Source organism: Acanthochromis polyacanthus, chromosome 5, assembly GCF_021347895.1.
Source record: "Acanthochromis polyacanthus isolate Apoly-LR-REF ecotype Palm Island chromosome 5, KAUST_Apoly_ChrSc, whole genome shotgun sequence".
In the NCBI taxonomy this organism is placed as follows: domain Eukaryota; kingdom Metazoa; phylum Chordata; class Actinopteri; family Pomacentridae; genus Acanthochromis; species Acanthochromis polyacanthus.
Genome location: NC_067117.1, coordinates 36,522,904 through 36,545,315, shown reverse-complemented (window position 1 = coordinate 36,545,315; position 22,412 = coordinate 36,522,904). Strand labels below are relative to the sequence as shown.

General features: G+C 41.2%; 1 protein-coding gene across 3 annotated transcripts in view; it reads right to left on the bottom strand.

Moving 5' to 3' along the window:
* Window positions 1-9,926: 9,926 nt before the first annotated feature.
* LOC110954544 (metabotropic glutamate receptor 4-like) overlaps window positions 9,927-22,412 on the bottom strand; it is a 330,260-nt gene continuing 317,774 nt past the window's right edge. For 2 of the 3 annotated variants that reach the window (XM_051948292.1, XM_051948291.1), the window contains 2 exons: window positions 14,929-15,175; window positions 9,927-11,769 (listed from right to left, as the gene is read on the bottom strand). In XM_051948292.1, coding sequence (XP_051804252.1) covers window positions 11,720-11,769; window positions 14,929-15,175 — 297 coding nt within the window. In that variant the 3' untranslated portion in view covers window positions 9,927-11,719. Of the gene's footprint in view, window positions 11,770-14,928; window positions 15,176-22,412 lie in introns of those variants that run through there. The other variant, XM_051948293.1, reaches the window with a different exon arrangement.

Below are 22,412 nucleotides of genomic sequence, written 5' to 3'. Positions count from 1 at the left end.
CAGAACTTTCTTTATGGTGGAGAGTGCATTGGAGCAGAAACGGCCAATTTCCGCATACGGAGCAGAATACGACCTCCCTGCGAGCCTGACTCCTAACCAGTGGTCTCTTTTGGAAAAAACTGTCCTTGTTTTGAGCCCATTCGAAGAGCTTACCAAAGAGATGAGCTGCGCTGTCTCGTCTCTGTCTGAAGTCATCCCTTCTGTGACTGTTCTAAAACGGCTGCTTTCCCGTGAGTGCCATGACGACTCAGGAATAAAAACCATGAAATCAACACTACTTGAAGCAGTCAACAGACGATTTCAAGCTTTTGAGCAAGAGCCCCTGTAAGCAGTTGCCACTCTCCTGGACCCTCGTTTTAAAGACAGGTACAGTGTCTATTCAGTTTTAGCTCATAATTAAATTTTATTGTAATTTGCCTGATGATAATTTGCTTTTTTTGTTAAGCTAACAATTTATTTTAAAAAGTACAAAATCACATAATTAAATATATTGTAATGTGTTAAATTCATGTAGTGCTTATTTTGTGACCACACTCTAAGAAGATCACTAGCAAACAAATCATAGGCAACATAGTACATTACAGCTGTATGGCTTTAAGCCTTTGAACACATATTGGGGGGTAATCTTGCTCTTATTGTTTCTTCTGTGTTTTGTTGCTTTTAGATACTTCTCCTGCACTGATCACATCAGAGATGCAAAGGAAGCTCTGACAAAAGAGATGGAAAAGACTGAGCCATCTGATACTGAGACCACCACAGAAAGCCCCAGGAAACGTCCACGAATGGAGGCAGAACCCGAGAATCCCCACAGTAATCAGAGTGGGCTGAAGGGAATATTTGAAGAGATTGTCCAGGAGCATGAAGAACATGGCACACCGTTCACCAGTGCCCGTGCTCAACTACAAACATATCTAATGGAGCCAACTGTCCCACACTTAGATAGTCCTTTTCAATACTGGGCAAACAACCTTGTTTGGTTTCCCACCTTGGCTGTCACCGCTGCAAAGTTTATTTCTGCACCTAGTACAAGTGTAGATAGTGAGAGACTGTTTAGTGCAGCATCCAACATTATTGATGAGAAAAGAAACAGGCTTGGAGGTGAGAGAGCAGAAATGCTCATTTTCCTTAAGAAGAACCTCCCAGTGTACCTAAACTTGTGAGGAAAAAATGGTTACTTGAATCCCATGTTTAATTAATGTTCATTTTGCTCATTTTAGAGCTTGTTCATTTGAAGTATTATTTTGCATCTAGGTGCACACTAAAGCAGATATTTTCACATTGGTACTGCACTTTTTCATGCTTTAGATAATCTACTGGATTTGCAATTTTAGTGGAAAAAGGGTGTAGCTGTAAAGCTGCATTTCCGTTGTCACTGGTCAGAGTTAAACCCAGTGTTATTTATTTACTTGCATGTGTTCAAACGGCAAATGGAATACCAAATGGGTTAGAGGTTTTGACAACATCCTAATTTAAGTAGAACGCAAGGATAATTCAGCAACTGAAAATATATCAACTGTTTAACACCGAAAAAAGGCACCAAAGCTGATTCCAAGCACATGTTGAAATGAACTCAGGAGACACTGAAATAATTACGTAAATACCCTTTCTTGCACAACAGTTTTTCCATTTAAGTGTAAAGTATACTTATCTTTCAACTCTTTTTCCCTAAATATTGAAGTGCTTATTTTTCCTGAACATGAGCCAGATGAGTAAAGGTTTGGACCAGCTTATAAGCAGAAGAGATGGTATTTAGTTATCCCATCATTATCATATGGCTTTAGGTCAGAGCTTGGCAGTTGTCACTGAATCTTTCACATTATTCAAATTCCATTAAAACAATTAGTATTGTTTCTAAATGAGATTAGATTTATACTGAAATATTGTTGGTGTTTTTTTTACCCAATTGTTATGGTCCTTGTGAAAAAACTATTTGCAAGTTGTTATTGCACTTTTTCATAGTTGAATTATTACAATTCTCAAAGTTTTTTTGTTAGAGTAGACACTCTATGTTGATTTGAAACACTTGATATAAAGTTAAAGAAAATAGTATTATACGTGATATTAATGTTGCACAAATGTTAATTTTTTTAATTTTAAAAAAGTAACTGTCAAGTTGTTTATGACAGACTAAACAACATTCATTCAAATAATATACTGTCATATGTTTGTTTTTTTTATACTAATTTTGAATCTTAAAATTGTCCAAAATGCAAAGGACATAAACAAGTTGAATGGTATATACAGTTGTAGTGTTTTTTTGTTCATACACCTTGGTATCGGCTAGGGATCGGTAGTATTCAAGCCCAAGTATCGGTATCGGATCGGAAAGGAAAAAGATGGTATCGGAACAACACTAATTTATTTACTATTCTATTGAATAACACAAGTGAACTCTATATACAGTGCCATGTGATGTGTGTATGTGCATGCATGACTACGGGTGTGTGTGTGGGTGTGTGTGTATGTGGAATGTGTATGCGGAGATTCAATTCTGCATATTAAAAATATAAGGATTATGGTAAGGTGAAGCCAGATAGCTAACCTGACTAAATAAACGGTAATTTGGATTAAGTACGGTTGATAAGAATAACGGATTAAATGAATTAAGTAATCAAGTGGTTAGTCACTTCAAACCCGGAACTCAGAAACAGAGAATGCTCATAGAAGCTCAGCTGGCCTTACTGTAGTGAACCGTCATATGCTGGGACGCAGAAGTAGCCGTTGGATGATGTCTCACAGTGCGACGGGATGGCTTTGCTTCCCAGACGCTGTGTGTCACGGTGGCGACAGTAGTCGTCCTGCATAGGCGATCGGTTGGGAGCAAATGGATCCCTGGACCAGCAGATCTCGAGTGCTGTCAGCTGAGGTTGTCCGGTTGATCAAGCCACTTGATTAAAATGATGGTTCTCAGGCTTTAGTGAGTAAAAGGACGGATAAACTGTACAGGCGCAAAATTGAGTAAAAGTGAGAACTGGTTCTTAATCAGTTCTTGGGATTAAAACGAATAAATTCGGCGTTGACTCGTGAGCAAAAATATGTCTAACTTTAAGTTACAAAAATTAAAAGATAAATGGCAAACAGGGTTACCAAACTCTGGAACAAAGAACTGCAGAGGATAGAAAGAAAGATGCATCTTTAGGTAAGAAATAGTGGGAGATGCTCCTCAGCTTGCAGCATCTCAGACGGGAGACAAAGGAAGTAAGAGAGTGGGGGCCAGGCCTTGTCCGGCTTATATCAGGCCAGGGGGCCATGGGAGGACCTCAGGGCAGAGATGATACTTCGGCGCGAATTCTGCCTAGTAATATGACCCCTTCTTTGTTCTCAAGAGAGGAAGAGAGGGGAGATGATCAGGAGTGGATTAAAAATATGATATTAAACGTGCAAACACGATCTGTCTATTCCTCACCATAATCCAGTCAACCAAAAGTGGACACATGTTCCTGATTATGCAGGTCAACAAGTACATGAATTATTTAATTCAATAACTATATGGTTAATGTGTTCTACGCATACTACAAATATATGTCACAGTGAAGATATGATAACATGTCATACATATGATAATGAATAACACAAGTTTTCACCCTTTCAATCACGAATAGAAGATATATTCAGCAGTTAATAATGGAATACTGTGGGACGTTGGAAGAAATTGAATTCAAATTTAAATATCTGGACTTCTGCAAGGGGTACAGTTGTCAATTTTGGATATGTTACATACAAAGTACCATCAATAACTTTGGTGACCCTGAAAGAACAAAATAAATCTTAGAAATATGAGTTTTGAAGATGTTCTTGTTCCTTAAAGAAAGTCTGTCTGTCTGTGTGCTCCATCCTTCAGCAGAGCCATAAAATTTAAGACTGTTATCTGATCAGGTGGAAGGCAGAGATGTCTCCTGTGGAGGAAGGGGTTTGAGAGCAAGAATAAGATGATTAAAGCAAAACATTTTAGCATAAAGTGGTAGTTATTGTCTTTCATAAAGGTTCTTCCAGGTGTTTTAATGTTCAGCAGGGGACTCCATCCTTCTGTGAATGAGAACACCCAGAAATACATATGTCCCAATTTTCCTCCAGAAACTGGGGGATCATAGCCTAGCTGCACAACAAATTTAATTCTCTGCCAGGGTGGGTCTAGTTACCCTCCATAAGGCTCAAGGTTGGATGCTCCTAAAACTGGCCAGACGAATCACCATGAAGTGTAGAGTCAGAAGGCGGGCATAACTAAGTGACGACAGAGGCGCGACGATTCTGACAGAAACAACCGGCGCACAATAAACAGTTATCTTTCGACTCGGCTTTGACCACAGCCCTTAAAGATTTGAAGCTAAAATTCAACTTGAAAGATAAACAAAGGACGGCACTGAAGTGTTTCATTGAGAAGAAAGACGTATTTGGACTTATGCCGACGGGATATGGCAAATCCTTAATATACCAGTGGGCTCCGCTGGTTGGGAAGCTAATGGGACTTAGCCACAATCCGGCGCTCTTAGGAACTACGTCAGCCTATTCGTTGCACTGATTGGTTGTATACCTACCCAATTGCTGCAGAGTGATTTGAAAGACAACCTTTTAGCCCGCCTCCCTCCCTGTCGAGCGTTCCTAGACCCTTGTGTCTTAAGAGCTGAGTCTAGCATAGCTAGGCTAGGGGGATCATTCTTCCTGTAGGGAGAGAAGAGACTTCTGTTCTTTATCTGAGTTTGCCATCTCTGGAATTCCAAAGGCCGAAGCTGGGTTCCTACACACACACACACACACACACACACACACACACACACACACACACACACACACACATATATATATATGCACATTTCCTGTTTACTTATTGTGATTTTCTTCCTTCTTTGCATTCCTTGATGCATCTACATGTAATGGCAATTTACCACCATCAGTTGTCAGCGTAGATCAGGGACGACATATATGCAGACATGCTTCTTCTTCTTCTTTTCCTTTCGACTTTTCCCTTCAGGGGTCGCCACAGCGAATCAATTGCCTCCATCTAATCCTGTCCTCTGCATCCTCCTCTCCCACACCAACCACCATCATGTTCTCCCTAACCACATCCATAAACCTCCTCTTTGGTCTTCCTCTAGGCCTCCTGCCTGGCAGTGGGAAACTCAGCATCCTTCTACCAATATATTCACTCTCTCTCCTCTGGACATGTCCGAACCATCTCAGTCTGGCCTCTCTGACTTTATCTCCAAAGCCTCTAACATGTGCTGTCCCTCTGATGTACTCATTCCTGATCCTATCCATCCTGGTCACTCCCAAAGAGAACCTCAGCATTTTCAGTTCTGCTACCTCCAGCTCTGCCTCCTGTCTTTTCCTCAGGGACACTGTCTCCAGACCAAACAACATGGCTGGTCTCACCACAGTTTTGTAAACCTTTCCTTTCATTTTAGCTGAAACTCTTCTATCACAAATCACACCTGACACTTTTCTCTAGCCGTTCCAGCCTGCCTGTACACGCTTCTTCACCTCTTTTCCACACTCTCCATTGCTCTGGACTGTTGACCCTAAGTACTTAAAATCCTCCACCTTCTTGATCTCTTCTCCCTGTAACCTCACTCTTCCACTTGGGTCCCTCTCATTCACACACAGATACTCCATCTTGCTGTGACTAACCTTCATTCCTCTCCTTTCCAGGGCAAACCTCCATGCCTCTAGCTTCTCCTCCACCTGTTCCCTGCTCTCACTACAGATCACGATGTCATCTGCAAACATCATAGTCCATGGAGACTCCTGTCTAACCTCTTCCTGTCATCCTGTCCATCACCATAGCAAACAAGAAGGGGCTCAAAGCTGATCCCTGATGTAGTCTCACCTCCACCTTGAACTCCTCTGTCACACCTACAGCACACCTCACCACTGTCTTACAGTCCTCATACATGTCCTGCACCACTCTAACATACTTCTCTGCCACTCTAGACTTCCTCATACAAGACCACAGTTCCTCTCTGGGCACCCTGTCATAAGCTTTCTCCAGATCTACAAAGACACAATGCAGCTCCTTCTGACCTTCTCTGTACTTCTCTATCAACATCCTCAAAGCAAATATTGCATCTGTTGTACTCTTTCTTGGCATGAAACTATACTGCTGCTCACAGATGTTCACCTCTGCCCTTAGTCTAGCTTCAACTACTCTTTCCCATAGCTTCATCGTGTGGCTCATCAGCTTTATTCCTTTGTAGTTGCCACAACTCTGCACATCTCCCTTGTTCTTAAAGATGGGCACCAGCACACTTCTCCTCCATTTCTCGGGCATCTTCTCACTATCTAAGATCCTGTTGAACAACCCAGTCAGAAACTCTACTGCTACCTCTCCGAGACACTTCCATACCTCCACAGGTATATCATCAGGACCAAGTGCCTTTCCACTCTTCATCCTCTTCAATGCCCTCCTCACTTCATACTTACTAATCTTTGCTACTTCCTGGTCCACAACAGTCACCTCTTCTACTCTTCATTCTCTCTCATTTTCCTCATTCATCAACTCTTCAAAGTACTCTTTCCATCTTCCCATCACACTATTGGCACCTGTCAACACACTTCCATCCTTATCCTTTATCACCCTAACCTGCTGCACGTCCTTCCCATCTCTGTCTCTCTGCCTTGCCAACCTGTACAGATCAGTCTCTCCCTCCTTACTGTCCAACCTAGCATACAAGTCATCGTAAGCCCCTTGTTTGGCCTTTGCCACCTCTACTTTCACCTTACGCTGCATCTCCCTGTACTCCTGTCTACTCTCTTCAGTCCTCTCAGTGTCCCACTTCTTCTTAGCTAACCTCTTTCTCTGGATCCCCTCCTGCACCTCCTCATTCCACCACCAAGTCTCCTTATCTCCTTTCCTTCCAGATGACACACCAAGTACTCTCCGACCTGTATCCCTGATCACATTTGCTGTAGTTGTCCAGTCATCTGGAAGCACCTCCTGACCATCCAAAGCCTGTCTCAACTCTTTCCTGAAAGTCATACAACACTCTTCCTTTTTCAGTTTCCACCATTTGGTCCTCTGCTCTGCCTTTGCCCTCTTCATCTTCTTCACCACCAGGGTCATCCTACACACCAACATCCTATGCTGTCTGGCTACACTCTGACCTGCCACTACTTTGCAGTCACTGATCTCCTTCAGATTACACTGTCTACACAAGATGTAGTCTACCTGTGTTCTCCTACCTCCACTCTTATAGGTCACCCTATGTTACTGCCTCTTCTGGAAGAAAGTATTCACTACAGTCATTTCCATTCTTTTTGCAAAGTTAACCACCATCTGTCCTTCTGCGTTCCTCTCCTGGATACCAAACCTGCCCATGACCTCCTCATCATCGCTGTTTCCTGCACCAACATGTCCACTGAAGTCTGCACCAATGACAACTCTCTCACTTCTAGGGATGCTCTTCATCACTTCATCAAGGTCCAGCCAGAATTTCTCCTTCTCCTCCCGCTCACATCCTACCTGTGAAGCATACCCACAAACAACATTGAACATCACACCTTCGATTTCTAGCTTCATGCTCATCACTCGATCTGACACTCCTTTTACCTCCAAGACATTTCTAACAAACTCCTCCTTCAAGATAACTCCTACTCCATTTCTCTTCCTATCTACACCATGATAGAACAACTTGAACCCTGCTCCTAAACTTGGGGGCGGCATAGCTCAGTGGGTCGAGTGGCCGTCTTGTAACTGGAAGGTTGCCGGTTCGATTCTCGGCCTATTGTGCTCATGTTGAGGTGTCCCTGAGCAAGACACCTAACCCCTAACCGCTCCTGGTGGGTCGTGGTTAGTGCCTTGCATGGCAGCTTCCGCCATCAGTGTGTGAATGGGTGAATGTGATGTATCATGTAAAGCACTTTCGGTAAAAGTGCTATATAAATACAACTTGGACCCTGCTCCTAAACTCCTACCTTTCCACCTGGTCTCCTGGACACACAGTATGTTCACCTTCCTTCTCTGCATCATGTCAACCAGCTCGCTACCTTTTCCTGTCATAGTTACACACCTTCCTCCCCTCCTTCTTCGACCAACAGTCGTCCATTTTCCACTGGCACCCTGTAGGTCGACAGCACTGATGGCGGTAGTTGTTAACCCGGGCCTCGACCGATCCGGTATGGAAGTCATACATTTGATTCGCATGTTTGGTTTGGCCAAAGTTTTACATCGGATGCCCTTCCTGACACAACCCTCTGTATTTATCCGGGCTTGGGACCGGCACAATAAGACACTGGCTTGTGTCCCCTTGCGGCATGCCAAAGAAAGCAATGGTGTGAGCCATTTCACTGCATGAGAGATTGTTTTCCTGGGGGAAAAAAGTTCTAAACATGTATCTTTGCTGAGTTTCTGGGGTTTCTGGGGTTGAAATCAAATCAACAACCAAAGATCAACTTTAAAACTTGAAAAATATCATGAAGTGATAAATTCAAACAATACTCACCATATTGTTGGTGAGTTTAACGTTACATCTCTAGCAGCATTAATAAGGGTAAAACAGCATGTACTGTACCACTGATGCATTATGATCACTTCCCATTTGGTGTATTAGTGCCTTCCTTCTGCAGTTTCACTGTGAAGCAGATGCAGGAATTTGTGGGTTAGTGTAGCTTGTCTAATGCTTTGGCAGTAGTTGCTTTTCTGTAGGGATTTACTGAGATTTGCTGAGGTGTGACCAAAGAAAGTGTCCAGTTATTTAGTTCACCATGTGTCTTCAGACTGATCGATGTCTCTATTGTACCTACTGTGTTGTTGAAGTTACATTTAAATGGGAATAAATTGACTGCAGTATGAGAGTCCTTTTTTGTCTGTATGTGCTTTGCAGCTTCTGTGTTTTTAAAAGCTGCACGTGACAGATACTGCGTCCTCCTCTACATCTACAACTTATGAAGCTAGCTTCTAAAGAAGCACCTGTGCATTCATTTTGGTCGGTGAAATCTTGGAGGGACTGATTATTGCACTTTGTAGGTCTCGAGAAACAACATTAAAGTTATTTTCAGCTTTACTTGGCTTCAGCTAAGAAATAATGTATTGATTTACAAATTTATTTAGTTAGTGTCCCACATCAGTGCTGTATCGCTAATACATAGATTTTATTTGGCTGCCACCCAAAAGGGCTTTTTTCTTTTGTTTGTGAATTAATTATTTCTTCCTCTGTGTAAAGAGTAGCTGGACTGGAAAAATCTTGTGTGAGCTTATCTTTACACTGAATTGTCAGCAGATGTTATCTGACAGCAAATAATGATTGAACATTGATACATTGTTTCACCTAATATCTACATATAACAATGTTTTCTTTATTATTATAGGAATTAGATTGTCAGCATGGTAGTTTGTAATGGAAAAACCCTGTATTCTCATGAGGCAAACCACTTCAGACACCTCATTGTGCTGTGGATTATGTATATTCAGCTCTGGATATTGCTGTAGTCTAGGACTCAGGCATGCATTTAGCACCATTATTTCCAGGGCTTTTGTGCGGTGGGCTTGCTTTATCAAGGAGGCATAGAAGAAGATGATAGCTGCTGAGAGCTTGCTGCATACAGAAGCCTTGGATTCAAGTAGGGGCTAACCATTCATTTTAAATAATTGTATGTTTCCTTCCACCAACTCACTGTCCTTCCAGTGCTAGTATCAAAGCAATTGTGACAACATATTTTTCAGAGGATTGCAGCCGTTGTCTCTTTTTCTTTGGGGCGTAGAAATTTGTTTATAATCTGTGTTGTTTCTTTACAACAGGCTGCTCACATAGAAGTGATGCCAATCATTTATATGAAGATAATTTAGGTTTGATAATGTACCTTTCTGGGTTTTAATCAGGCAACATACAGCACAAGAAATAAAAATATTCTGCAATGGTATAGTCCTCTCATTTCTCAAAACTATACAAACCAGCAGATTTCTTCCCTTAATCACTCAAACCCGGAAATGGACGTTGAAATTTTGAAAACATTTTTAATAGAAATAAAATTTTGTATAAAAAAAACTAAACATGCTTCACACACTCATTAGTTTTCATGAGGTTTTACAAATACATAGTCAGATAGCCAGGCACTGTATCTTTTTGTACATTTTCCCCAATTTTAGGATATGTCAGGACATAAAGCAGACATCATCAGTCTATTTAATAACATACATTAACTTGCCATTTAATTTGGTCAGCACTCACATTTTATTCTGCAACACAAATGGTGTTGAAAAGTAACACAGAGGGAGGCATGAGAAGCAGCATTGAATTCACAGCACAAATGACCCCACAATTTTTTTTCCCCCAAGACATTAGAGGGCTTTTACACTGCACGAAGCCAACTTTTAATCTGTTCAGCAAGCTCAGGGTGATGGATAAAGATATTGTATAGTTTTGCAATTAGATTTTCATCTGTCGAAAAGCCTTAGAACTTCCTAACACCTCCTCCTTATCATGAGAGTGCCCGAGGAGGACATGTTCAGTAATGAATTTTCTCGATAGCTGGTCCATTATGGATATCACCTTCAGGGCATATTGCATGATCCTCTCAAGGGCATACTTCATCTTAATTCCCCTACTAATGGATCTGTACAGCTAAGCTTTACCCTTACACTAAGTACGTGTAACCAAGAGAATAGCTGGTGGCAGTGATGGGAGGGTCATCCTGGATGACAGCTCACAGTGAGATCTCCTGGCTAAAAACATTGCTTATTTTAACCATGAGCCACTGTTTGAAAGCACATACAGGTATGCGGAGGGCAGTGGCAGCCTTGGGCTAGCTGGTAATACAAATCATGGCCTCACTTTAGCACAGATAAACAATCACTCACTAGACCTTCACCATTTGAGAATAGTTTTTAACATACACTAGGCTCAGACCCAAACAATTTTTAACAACGTTGCAACGGAGTTTAAACGCATTCCAAATATATTAGTTTGTCTTTTTCTTATTTATTTTTGTTTTTGTAACAACACAACACAGGATGTTGAAACTGGCATGCTCAAAATCGGCAGAGACCATCTTATATGTGTAGTCATTCTTATGAAGTCAGCAGCAACCTGGAAGAAGAAATTAAAAAAATGTGATGTCTGGTATGGATCTGTTGCATTGTTGAGATGATTACCAGTCACTTCCAGTCATTTCGCTCAGGAGACTAGAATACATTTAGAAAAAATTATGAACAAACATGAGCTCCCTCTGAGAAATCCAACGACCATGTTTTCATGCCTTTTTGGTGTTGATTAATCCCTTGTGATGCCTTGAGGATTTTAAGATTAATTATAGTTCGCAAAACTGGCAGACAACATTGAGAACACTTGAACATAATTGTGATTTTAGTTCAGTTTCAGTCAGCACGGCTCAAGTTGATAGAAATCTTTAACAGAGGGCATCGCGGAAATGTAAACACTCAAAAGGAAAGCGCCATCTTTCAGTCTCCAGGCCTCTGCCATGCAAGTATTTTTCATTTTTCTCTTTCTTTGTGTGTGTGTCTGTGTGTGTCTGTGTGTATTCTTGTGAGGCAGACGGAAGATGGAACCTTAAAATTGTACTGTTATCTGTTCTGGTCCCCTGCATTGTCCATCCCTGCATCTCTTTGTGGTCTCTCTTCGCAATGTCACATCTTTGGGCAATTCTTCTGTGATCTCCTCCCACACAATAACACATCCTTTTTCTTTTTTGCCAGCTGTGTGAATTTCCACTGCATGTTTTTTCTCCGTAAGGGTGGAAATCCTGAATTGTGATGAAGAACCTTTGTCCCTTAGATTGCATGGTTGCTGTAGCTGATGTAGGTTTGCTTTGTCGAGAAAGCTGAAAGAGAAGAATAAGAGAGGAGATTGAGACTCAAATTGAGTTAAGATGAGCTATTGTAACCTTTAAGATGAGGAGGATTTGGACGTGCGGGTGCTTTTGTTTATCCATGCTTTTCTGGTTTAACCAGTTTGAAGATGAAATGTCACATAATGTCTGAGAATTTGTATTCAGTCCTTGATTTGTTCTCATGTCGCAGTGTAAAATTAACGCCAATAATTCCAAAACATTCAGTAATTCTATTCATCCATCCATTGTCTAAACACCACTTAATCCTCATTAGGGTCATGGAGAGGCTGGAGTCTATCCCAGCTGACTTAGGATGACCGCAGGGGACTCCCTGGACAGGTTGCCAGTCTATCACAGTACTACATATAGAGACAAACAAGCACACTCACATTCACATTGACAGACAATTTAGAATCACAAATTAACCTGATTATGTTTTTGACTGTGGGAGGAAGCCAGAAAAAACCTATGCATGCGCAGGAAGAACATGTAACTCCCTGCAGAAAGATCCCAGGAAGGTAGGGACACAAACTGGGGATCTTCTAGCTGCCAGGCAACAGTGCTAACCACCATCCACTGTGCAGCCCAATGATTTTTTCTGTGACAATGTTTATTCCCTCAGGAAATGCCATTACTACATAGAGCGAGCACCATCTCCTCCTTTTTCCTGCAGATATCAGCAGTCAGCTTTCCAGTTGTTTCCCCAGACCATGTTAGCTGATGCGCTGAGGTGGAGCAGATAAATCCTGACAAAATGTCACCAGATCTCAGCAGTTGTGGGAGCTGGCCTGGACAGGAATTTTTCAATTTCATCAAGCCATATATCCGCAGTGGCAATGACAGGGACAAATGGTGCTTATTCAAATAGCCTTGCACTGTACAACCCCTGTAAACTTTAACACCATCAGGATAAGTTGCTACTGGCTATCAATTCTGTGTCTTTGCCTTCTCACCACTTATTGTGACAAAAGGTCCCATTAAACCTCCACAGAAACTTAAAGCAAGAAAATGTAAGAAAAAGCTCTGTGTGTTTACATGTAGCTATTTTAGTCGATTGTCCTCCCAGCATTGTTCTATTGTTGCTGCTGTGCATTGTCATACATTTTATACTGATTTCTGTTTTTGTGTAAACAGGAAATAGTGTCAGCTTTTTTTTATTCTTCTATGAAAGGAAACATTTCTCACCACTGCTTTTATTAAAAATAAGGAGAAGAATACAGCTTTAGAATGTGTGACAAAACACTCAATTCCTTCCAAGTTTGGGGCCAGATGGAGGGAATGCATTTCTATTGACAGACGTGACCGATTAAAACCTCTTCCTGCCAGTGGCAAGCAGAAGAGGAGCATTTTGGACGTCACGAGTAATTTCTGCTGACTCAATTGCTGAAGTCATTATTTACTTCACTTGTATAAATCTAGAGTGTGTCATTGATGCAGTAGTGCCAAGCACTTTTATTGGTATTGAGATTAGGAGGAGGAGGTGCCCGCTGAGATATTCAGATGCCTCAGAAAGGAGAGTCAGATGCCTCATTATTTATTATGTTTCAACTCTCGCTGTAGCCAAAGATTTTTATTACTGAGCTCCTGATTATTGTTTTGGTTAATGTTTTTTCTGTAGTATGTCAATTAACAGTGACAAACGTTGATCAGTTTCCAAGAGCCCAACAGGAGGTCTCCCTGAATTCTGTTAAAAAATTTTGTATACATTTAAAAAAAAAAAAAAGTCCAGATTCAAAGCTGGAGCCAAGAAATCTTTGGCTTCATTGTGACCTAAACTCGCAGTTTTTAAGTCATGGTTGGTCTTTGAAATAACCCATTTTAATGAGTTAAAGCACAATCTGATTTAAATTGGTGATAGATACATTTCTTGCTTGAAGAAATCATTTTGAAGCAAATATTGACTGCATAATGTAATAGCTATAGGATTATGACACCATCTGTGTTTAGATTGGTTCCCAATAAACTTTGCTTTCACTATGCAATTCTGTCTGCCACTGGAGCCAAAATGTTCAGAGAAAATAGAGGCTTGATTTATAGTTAACAGAACAAATTGAGTAACGGTATAACCTTTGGTAAAAGAAATTGCGCCTCGATGTCAAGTGGGCAAAGAAAGCAACTGAATTAAAATAAGAATTAACCTCAGTCAGGTATTCGCTTGATAAAGAAAAGGTTCAGCAGATGTTCATTTGGCAGTATCTCTACTAGATCAGGAAGTAACAACACCTGCCATTGCATTGTTGGCAGAAATTGGTTACTGGAAATCATGTTGATTTTCCTGATGCTAGCAGCCAGAAAATGAACCAGGAGAATCTTTCTGCCCCCTTTTACTACTCCGCCCAGGAGGCGGAACCTCGGCAGAGTTATATGATGATCAGCCTTGCTTTGTCTGTTTGTTTGTCTGTCTCTTAGCAACAATACTCAAAAACGGACGAACAGACCAACTGATTAGATTTTGGCTGTGATGCGGCTTACAGTCTGGATCCATGGATTTGTTAAAGACTTCTGTATCATTGTGAGATCGCGCCACGGCATCACTGACAACAAAAGAACACTATGTCAGCTGCCTGCTGACGATCACATGATTGCGATCCTATTACAAATCCACTGCTGTGGACTTATAGGGACTTCTCCGTCGGCTATGATACAAGAAACAATGGATTAAATTGTGGGGCTGTTTCCAAGTTCTATCAATTCGAGCTGCCTGCTACATAAATATGTAGCAGGGTACTTGGAAGAGATAAAGGTAAAATTTCATGTGTAGCTGATAAATTCCATCAGAACCTTTGTGGAGAAAAAAAGTTTGCCAAATTTAAGGTTTTTCTAAACTAGAGTTGTAGTTTCAATGCTGAAATGTAGAATATGTTCTGTAATCCATTCCTTCGTGACTTTATCCCTCATACACATAATTTAGAGAACAATATTCATCCCCCCGCCAGCAAATAAACAACAGTGGCACATTTACTGGATTCAGTGAAGTGTTAAATAACATGCTGCATAAGTAATAAGTAATAATTTTTTACTCAGCTTCCTATCATTGCATCAATTTGTTTGATTTACAGACACTGAAGGACAAAACATTCCTGAGGAAAAAAAAAAAACAGCAGCAGGTTTTTTAGTCAAAGATATCCTCATTAGCATGTGTGTTCTTACATTGTGTTTCGAGGCTTTCGCACAGCTCAGTCTTGGCCTCTCCGTTGGGTCTGAGTCCGGCCTTGGGGTTGAATTTGTTGGACATGGTGGCAGCGGTAACCACAGCCTTGAGGCTGCGTGTGCGTTTGGGCACGTTCTGCTCAGGATGGAAGAGAACCACGTAGACCTTGGGCATGTAGAGCAACCCGAGGGATACTGAAGCGCTCAGGCTCACAGAGATGGTCAGTGTGGTTGTTTGGATATACATCTGGAAGAGAGAAAGCCACCAAACTTACACAGTGCAAACAGTTTAACCCTGATTTACCATCACAGGTTTTTCTATATGGGCAGTGGCGTGATCTTTTTATGGAGTATGAAATATGGAGAAATGACACCAGAGGACACCCACCCGTACGACAAGAGGCACAGTTTTCACATAAACAACACCGCTTTTTGAGCAGGCTGGTTACAGTGCAAGTTCAAAGCCAGTGTCTGACTGAGCACCAGTTCTTTGCGTTTCCACCAACTATGCACCGGCTCCTGGGGACACAGCAGTGGTCGGCCAAAAAGAGCCCCCATTTTGACCGGCTGCATTCCGTGATTCCACCGGGGCCCTGGACGACACAGCCGAGCTGGAGTTGATGCACTAGTCTGCCATGTAGACCACTGATCCTGATAAGTTTATTTCTCAAACACCTGCTGTTAGCCTACTACGAATATCAGGCATGTTATTTGGTCGCGGATCCGCGTATCGAGGTATCAATGTTGAGACCCAACGTGAATCGCCCAAATTCGATGAGAAAAAAAATGTGGGGTGTAAGGGGTATAGGGTTGGATCGCACGTAGTTGTCAGCAGTGCGCTGGCTTGCAATGTTTACTTTCACGTACATCGTGTTCAAATTCGGTAATGCGAGAACTACCATTTTACGAGAGTGGAAGGCAGTTTGTGTGGTCGCGCGAAGAAGGAGGACAGGGAGAAAGAGGAATATGGCTAGAATTATTGACAGGAAAGAGGAGAATAGAGCAAGGGAAGTGGATGATGGGTGTTGCGTTAAGTGGAATTGGGAGTGGTTGGCGAAATCCATGAAGCTTACGCAACAAAAGCACAAGTTGGAAATGATTGGAGAGCATTATCGAAAGTTAGATGTAGCTGAGAAAGCGAGGTGCATGGTGTGCGACGATGAGACAAAATACAGCGACAGAGGATGCCAAGCGCTGATAGACCACATGAAAACGAAAAATCATGCCAGGAAATTGTACGAAAAGCGCTCTAACCACCAAATGCCCAGCAATTTTTTCACCCGACGGAGGGAAGAGACGCGACAACAGGACCAAACATATGGTAGGGTGACCATATTCTGTTTCTCTGAAAAGAGGACACACTTCCAGCTCGCGCGCGAAAAATTTTCAGTTCAAAAACCCAGACATTTGAAGGACTTTATAAACACCGGCCGGACAGGCCGGACAGCCGCTCAAAAGAGGACATGTCCAGGCAAAAGAGGACGTATGGTCACCCTAACATACGGGATCAGTAGTGTGTACGTGCAACAATCCAGTGGCATTGCCCCACAAGTTCCTCAACAGAAGAAGCTCACTCCCATGGTCGATCGGAAAGCACACATCGTGATGACTTCATGTGGCTCATTCAAATTTAAATCCAGTATAAATATTTGGTTTCATCACATTAACATGACTTTGTGCTGTTTTTGGGGGGTGCCTAGAAGGTCCCATACAGACATTTTTTTAAGCCTTCATGTTTAAAGAATTCTAGGTGTCAGAGTTCACCAGAATGCACCATTTCAGCCTTTAAATTTCAAAAGCCCCCCCCCCCACCTTGCTCCGCTCCCTCGCTTCCAAGGATTCACTTATTTGGTAATTTCCCAATGACATGCCTGGAATATGCTCGCTACAAGAGTCCCACATCAATATTATGAACGTCATGCCAGCTAACGTGGTCCGGACAAAGGATCAGTGATCAGAGGTTGGCGGTGATAATTGTTTGCTAACCAGTTAGCCACTGGTAAGCTAACAAGCTATGAAACAATTCCTTATAAAACCTGAGAAAAACAGCAGCAATATTTTATTACAAGACCTGTATTCAAAACCTCCCACATTGTTACACAATGACCCATTAATCATATTACTGGACTATGTGGTTATCATTGAAATTTCCCGTGAAAAACCAATAAACTGTTTGTAAACATTTTCATTAATGCAAGTCTAAAACTGATTCAAATGATCAAATTAACAGTGAAGTAAAGAGTACTGGTAATGTGCAGCTGTTTTCATAATTTCAAGGTTAAATGCTGATTGTTCTTGAGGTTTCAGCTTTGCAGATGTTGAAATTCAATGCTTTGATTTCTTATACTCAGATTTCTTTGGTGATTTTCAGTTGTCTCAAATAAAACAAGGCGTTTAGCACTGTTGGAAATTGTTACATGTATTTTTTGTGACACTTTCTAACATTGTAACAATTAATCAGTTAATGGAAAAAATTATTTGTAATACAGATGCTATCAACAACATGTCTTGTTAATTTTATTAATTGTCAGCCTTCGATGATGAGGTCCAGTTGACAGGATCACTACTCTGCTGTCAGGAGGCCGCCCGGCTCCTGACTGGTTTTTGTTTCCTGCCTTTGGCTGGATGCTGATGCAGCTCCTGCCTGGTTTTTTCCCTGTCTCCCTCTCTCGCTCCCAGCTGATCGCCTGCTGTAGGACAGCTAATTGTGGATGAGACTCAGCTGTGGAGCAATCAGCAAACACTGTTCACCTGCCTTCCCTTTCTGTTTAAATATCCTCTGCTCCCCTCTTTGTGTGTGGGAGCGTCACAGTTCAGACCTTCCAAGACATGGCTTTCCCCTCACTCCTTCCGTTTTCCCCAACTTTGGACGTTTGAGGATTGGTCCCCCTTGGATTCAGCTGTTTTTGGACATTATTGGTTTTTCTTTTGTGGACTCGACTCCTTTAAAGACTCAGAGTTTTTGGATTAGCCGAAGCTTTTTCCTTCCCTTTTGGAGAGGATTATCATAGTAGTGAGTACGTTTCCCTTGTGTGTTGATCAGCTACTGAACTCTGGATTTTAGTTAAATAAACCTAATTTCACCACTTACTCCTGTTGCCTGCCTGTTGGTATCTGCGCCTGGGTTCTACTTCTCCCATTCGTGACATCTGCAGCTTGCTGGTCTCATCCTGCAACTCATCCATGCCCTCCTCCTCTCAACAGACCAAATCAAGTAAGATCTGATTAGACTGTGCAGACATCAACATGATCATTACAGCACCCTCCATAATTATTGGCACCCCTGATTAAGATGTGTTGAAAACCTTAAAATAGATTCAATTTTTATTGCAGAAGCATACTCTCACACTGAAAATTGTATAAAAATGTATTAAAGGAAAAGATTAGGTGCTGTTTTGTTGGCAAAAGGGGGTTGTACAAAGTATTAACATCAGGGGTGCTAATAATTGTGGCACACATGATTTGATGTAAAACAATTATTTCTTAATGTGTGATTTTTTTTTCCCCACTGAATAAATACACTTGAATTAAAGGTTGGATTTCCTCTTTTTTTATTGTGGTCCTATATTATTTAGAAAAAAAACAAATTTATTAGAAGCTAAAGAACACATCTTAACCAGTGGTGCCAAAAATTATGGAGGGCACTGGATGTTATCTTTGGTTAATCCTAAAATTGCAAAATAGAACATTTACTTTAAATTAACTGTGTTTATGAATATAGAAAGTAATGGCTAACAACTAGTACTTTTTGGGTGCTTTTTTGCAAGAAAAAGGAAGCGGGATGCTGCTGTGGATCCTCTGCAGTATCTGGTGAGATCAGATGAACCATTCTTGGAACAGATCAGAAGAGACCAAGACCTGGCCACAGCTATGCTCCAGAATATCCAGAGGAGGGATGGAAATTCAAACACCTTGGTTGGACTGATGGGATGCATGGTGTCGGAGCGACTGTCACAGAAATAAACTGCTCTGTCCACTACTTCTGCCTTTTCTAGAATTTTTTTCTTTTTTGTAGATTAATATTATTTTTATTTAATTTCATCTGTTTTGTATTTTTGATCATGCACTTTGGGTTAATAAAAACAAATTTGTGCTGAGAGATGCATGTTTTGTCTATAATCTACAGAGACTTCATTCAGTGTTCAGTGCACATTTCTTTTACACACACTTTGACAGATAATCGGTTGTGCTTTTCAACCAGATTCTTTGTCTTAAACATATCAGAAACATGTACTGTATTGTTTTTCTTTACTGTCACACCGAGCTATATGCAGTCCCTCCAGGATTTCGCGGGCGTTTTTCGTGATTGTTGCGGCTGAAAATGCCTGAATTCGCAGCAGCTTTTCTAAAAAATTGCGATAAAAGTTGTGATGTTTTAAGCTTATTTGTTGAGATAAAATTGCGGGAGATAAGTGACAGTTGCTAAAAAGCTACATTTTTTCCAGCTTGTAGAACATGTTTCAACACTGTAATTGACAATATTTATTCCGAAATTAATTATTTAACGTTCCATACCATTTCCACAAAAGCTGGCACACCATGGTGGGACATTAGCAGCAGTCAGATACTGGTTTAATATGACGTGACCTAACTATGCATGGGGCGACAGGAATTGATGGGACTCGGAAACACTCCCACAATTTAATCAGTTGTTCCTTGTGTCACTGCCAATACGTCCACAGTGGTAGATTTGTTGTAGGATCACAATCATGTAATCGTCAGCAAGCCGCTGTGTAGCATTCACTTGTTGCCATGGTTACCGTGCCGCTATCAGATGCCGTGTCGCTATGAATCCTTAACAAATCCGTTGATCCAAACTTTAAGCCGTATCACTGCCGAAGTCTAATCACTTGGTCCTTGTGTCATTTCTGACCGACCCTGAAAATTTCATTCAAATCCCTGAGTCTGTTTTTGAGTGATGTTGGTAACAGAGGAAGGATTCACACATGCTGATCGTCACATAACTCCGCCGTGTTCTTTGGTGGAATAATTAATCTAATTTACCTTCATTCTTTCAGTGCTCTAACAGATCTGGATGCAACAGTTTCCATCATGGTGATTTGTCTGGTCTGTTGTCCGCTCATTTCGTGTTTCGTGTTTTAAAAAATAAGTGTTTATCAATCTATGATATATATTTTTTGTATTCCACCACAATATTGCGCGGTTGTAAACAGTTTAGCTCCGCTTTGGTGAAGAACATCAGTGAATTAATTGTTTATCATGGTCTTCAGCAGTAATTTTTGTTGGTAAATGAGAGATATTAGTATCGCACATGTCTGCATCTTCAAACCATAAACAGGAAGTGAATTCGGTGACATAGGTGCATTAGGTTTGAGCTGGGAGCTGCTATGATTGGTGGAACTCACGGGAGGCGGGCCAAAATTGTGGGAGAGTTGCAGTGAATGGACAAAATTGCAAGGCTGCTCAAAATTCGTGGAGATTGGTTGATTTCGTGTGAATTCGCACGATAGCAACATCGCGAATTCCTGGAGGGACTGTATATGGATAAACTGCACTACTGCAGCAGATATGTTATTGAAATGTGCTTACATGATGTGTCTACATACACAACTTACAAAAAGTCTTTTGCATGAAATTTATGGAAAATGTAAACAGTTTATGCTGTAGTGATATATCATGAAAGTAGGATATTTAAGTAAAAGCATGCAATAGTGATTTCCGCATCTCAATGTCTTGAAACAAAGCTAACAACAGTGGAGGGTATATCACAAGAAAAATGTCAATGTCTTTTGACAGTTTGGACAGAACAGCAGCCTTCAGCTGAAATCTGGTATAAACTGTGTAGCATCCACTAGTGTGATTGCGGATGTACCAAGACGACAGCTGACCTCTGCCACGCAATTTACCTTAAGACCATCTATAAAGATAAAATAGCTATCATCATCAGCTTATCGTGTTTGTTTAACTGCTATGTAATGGATGCAAATTGATGTGACTTTTGCAAGATCTCGCAAAAGTTTTTGCGAGATCCTGACAAACTTTGTGAACTCCTGAGAACTTTGCGAGATCTTGGAAAAGTTTCTCGGGATTCTTCCTGGGTTTTTTCTCTCCATGTCCCTTCCAGGGCTCCGTAAGATAGACATATTGTATTTGGTGTCATTTTCATCATTTCTTCTGTGTTATGTCATCATAAATATTGAACAATTGGAATTCTACATTTAAGAAATTTACTAAGAGTAAATTCTAAAGGTATTTGACCTCTGACCTCTCCTGTACAGTGAAGCATAACACCACCCCTTGGGAGGAACATGTCCATGATTGGTTAAATGCTGATTTGGATTTGGCTTCAGAATTTTCTGTACAGAGGAAAGTAACTGGAATGCAACTTAGTTTTGCTTTGGGCTTTTTCAGAGTTTTTAGTTTAGTTTTTGTTTTGGCTGAAGAATGTAACCTGGGCTTTTAGAAAAATTCAACTTTGGCTTGTAACTGTGCTTGTAACTTGGGCTTGTAACAAAGAATCTTAGAAAAATGAACTCTTAGAAGAATACAACTGGACTTAGAATTACTTAAAAACAACAACAGCATGAATATTTTCTTGCTAACTATGAGCTTTGACTCTTAGTGTTTTTACTTTGGCACACTTTTGCAGTGCAAACCTGCCAAAGTTCCTCTTTTCCAATTCCAAATTCCTCACCTCTTCTACCAACTGCTTCCAGTTGATTCATTGTTTACGTACTGTCTGTTGCTGTCATGTCATTGTTTATTATTTGTTCATGGAATTAGTTAATAAATGTTTGTATATAATTATCATCAATGTAGCTGCAAAGGGACACAAGCCAGTGTCTTATTGTGCCGGTCCCAAGCCTGGATAAATACAGAGGGTTGTGTCAGGAAGGGCATCCGATGTAAAACTTTGGCCAAATCAAACATGCAAATCAAATGTATGACTTCCAAACGGATCGGTCATGGCCCAGGTTAACAACGACGCCATCAGTGCTGTCGACCTACAGGGTGCTGGTGGAAAATGGACGATTGTTGGTCGAAGAAGGAGGGGAGGAAGGTGTGTTCGTAGGAAGAGAGAGAAGAGGAACACCAAGAGTCTAGGACTGAGAGTAGGGACTTTGAATGTTGTAACTATGACAGGAAAATGTAGCGAGCTGGTTGACATGATGCGGAGGAGGAAGGTGGACATACTGTGTGTCCAGGAGACCAGGTGGAAAGGTAGTAAAGCTAGAAGTTTAGGAGCAGGGTCCAAGTTGTTCTATCATGGTGTAGATAGAAGAGAAATGGAGTAGGAGTTATCTTGAAGGAGGAGTTTGTTAGGAATGTCCTGGAGGTAAAAAGAGTGTCAGATCAAGTGATGAGCCTGAAGCTAGAAATCGAAGGTGTGATGTTCAATGTTGTTTGGGTATCCTCCACAGGTAGGATGTGAGCTGGAGGAGAGAAGAATTCTGGCTGGACCTTGATGAAGTGATGCAGAGCATCCCTAGAAGTGAGAGAGTTGTCATTGGTGCAGACTTCAA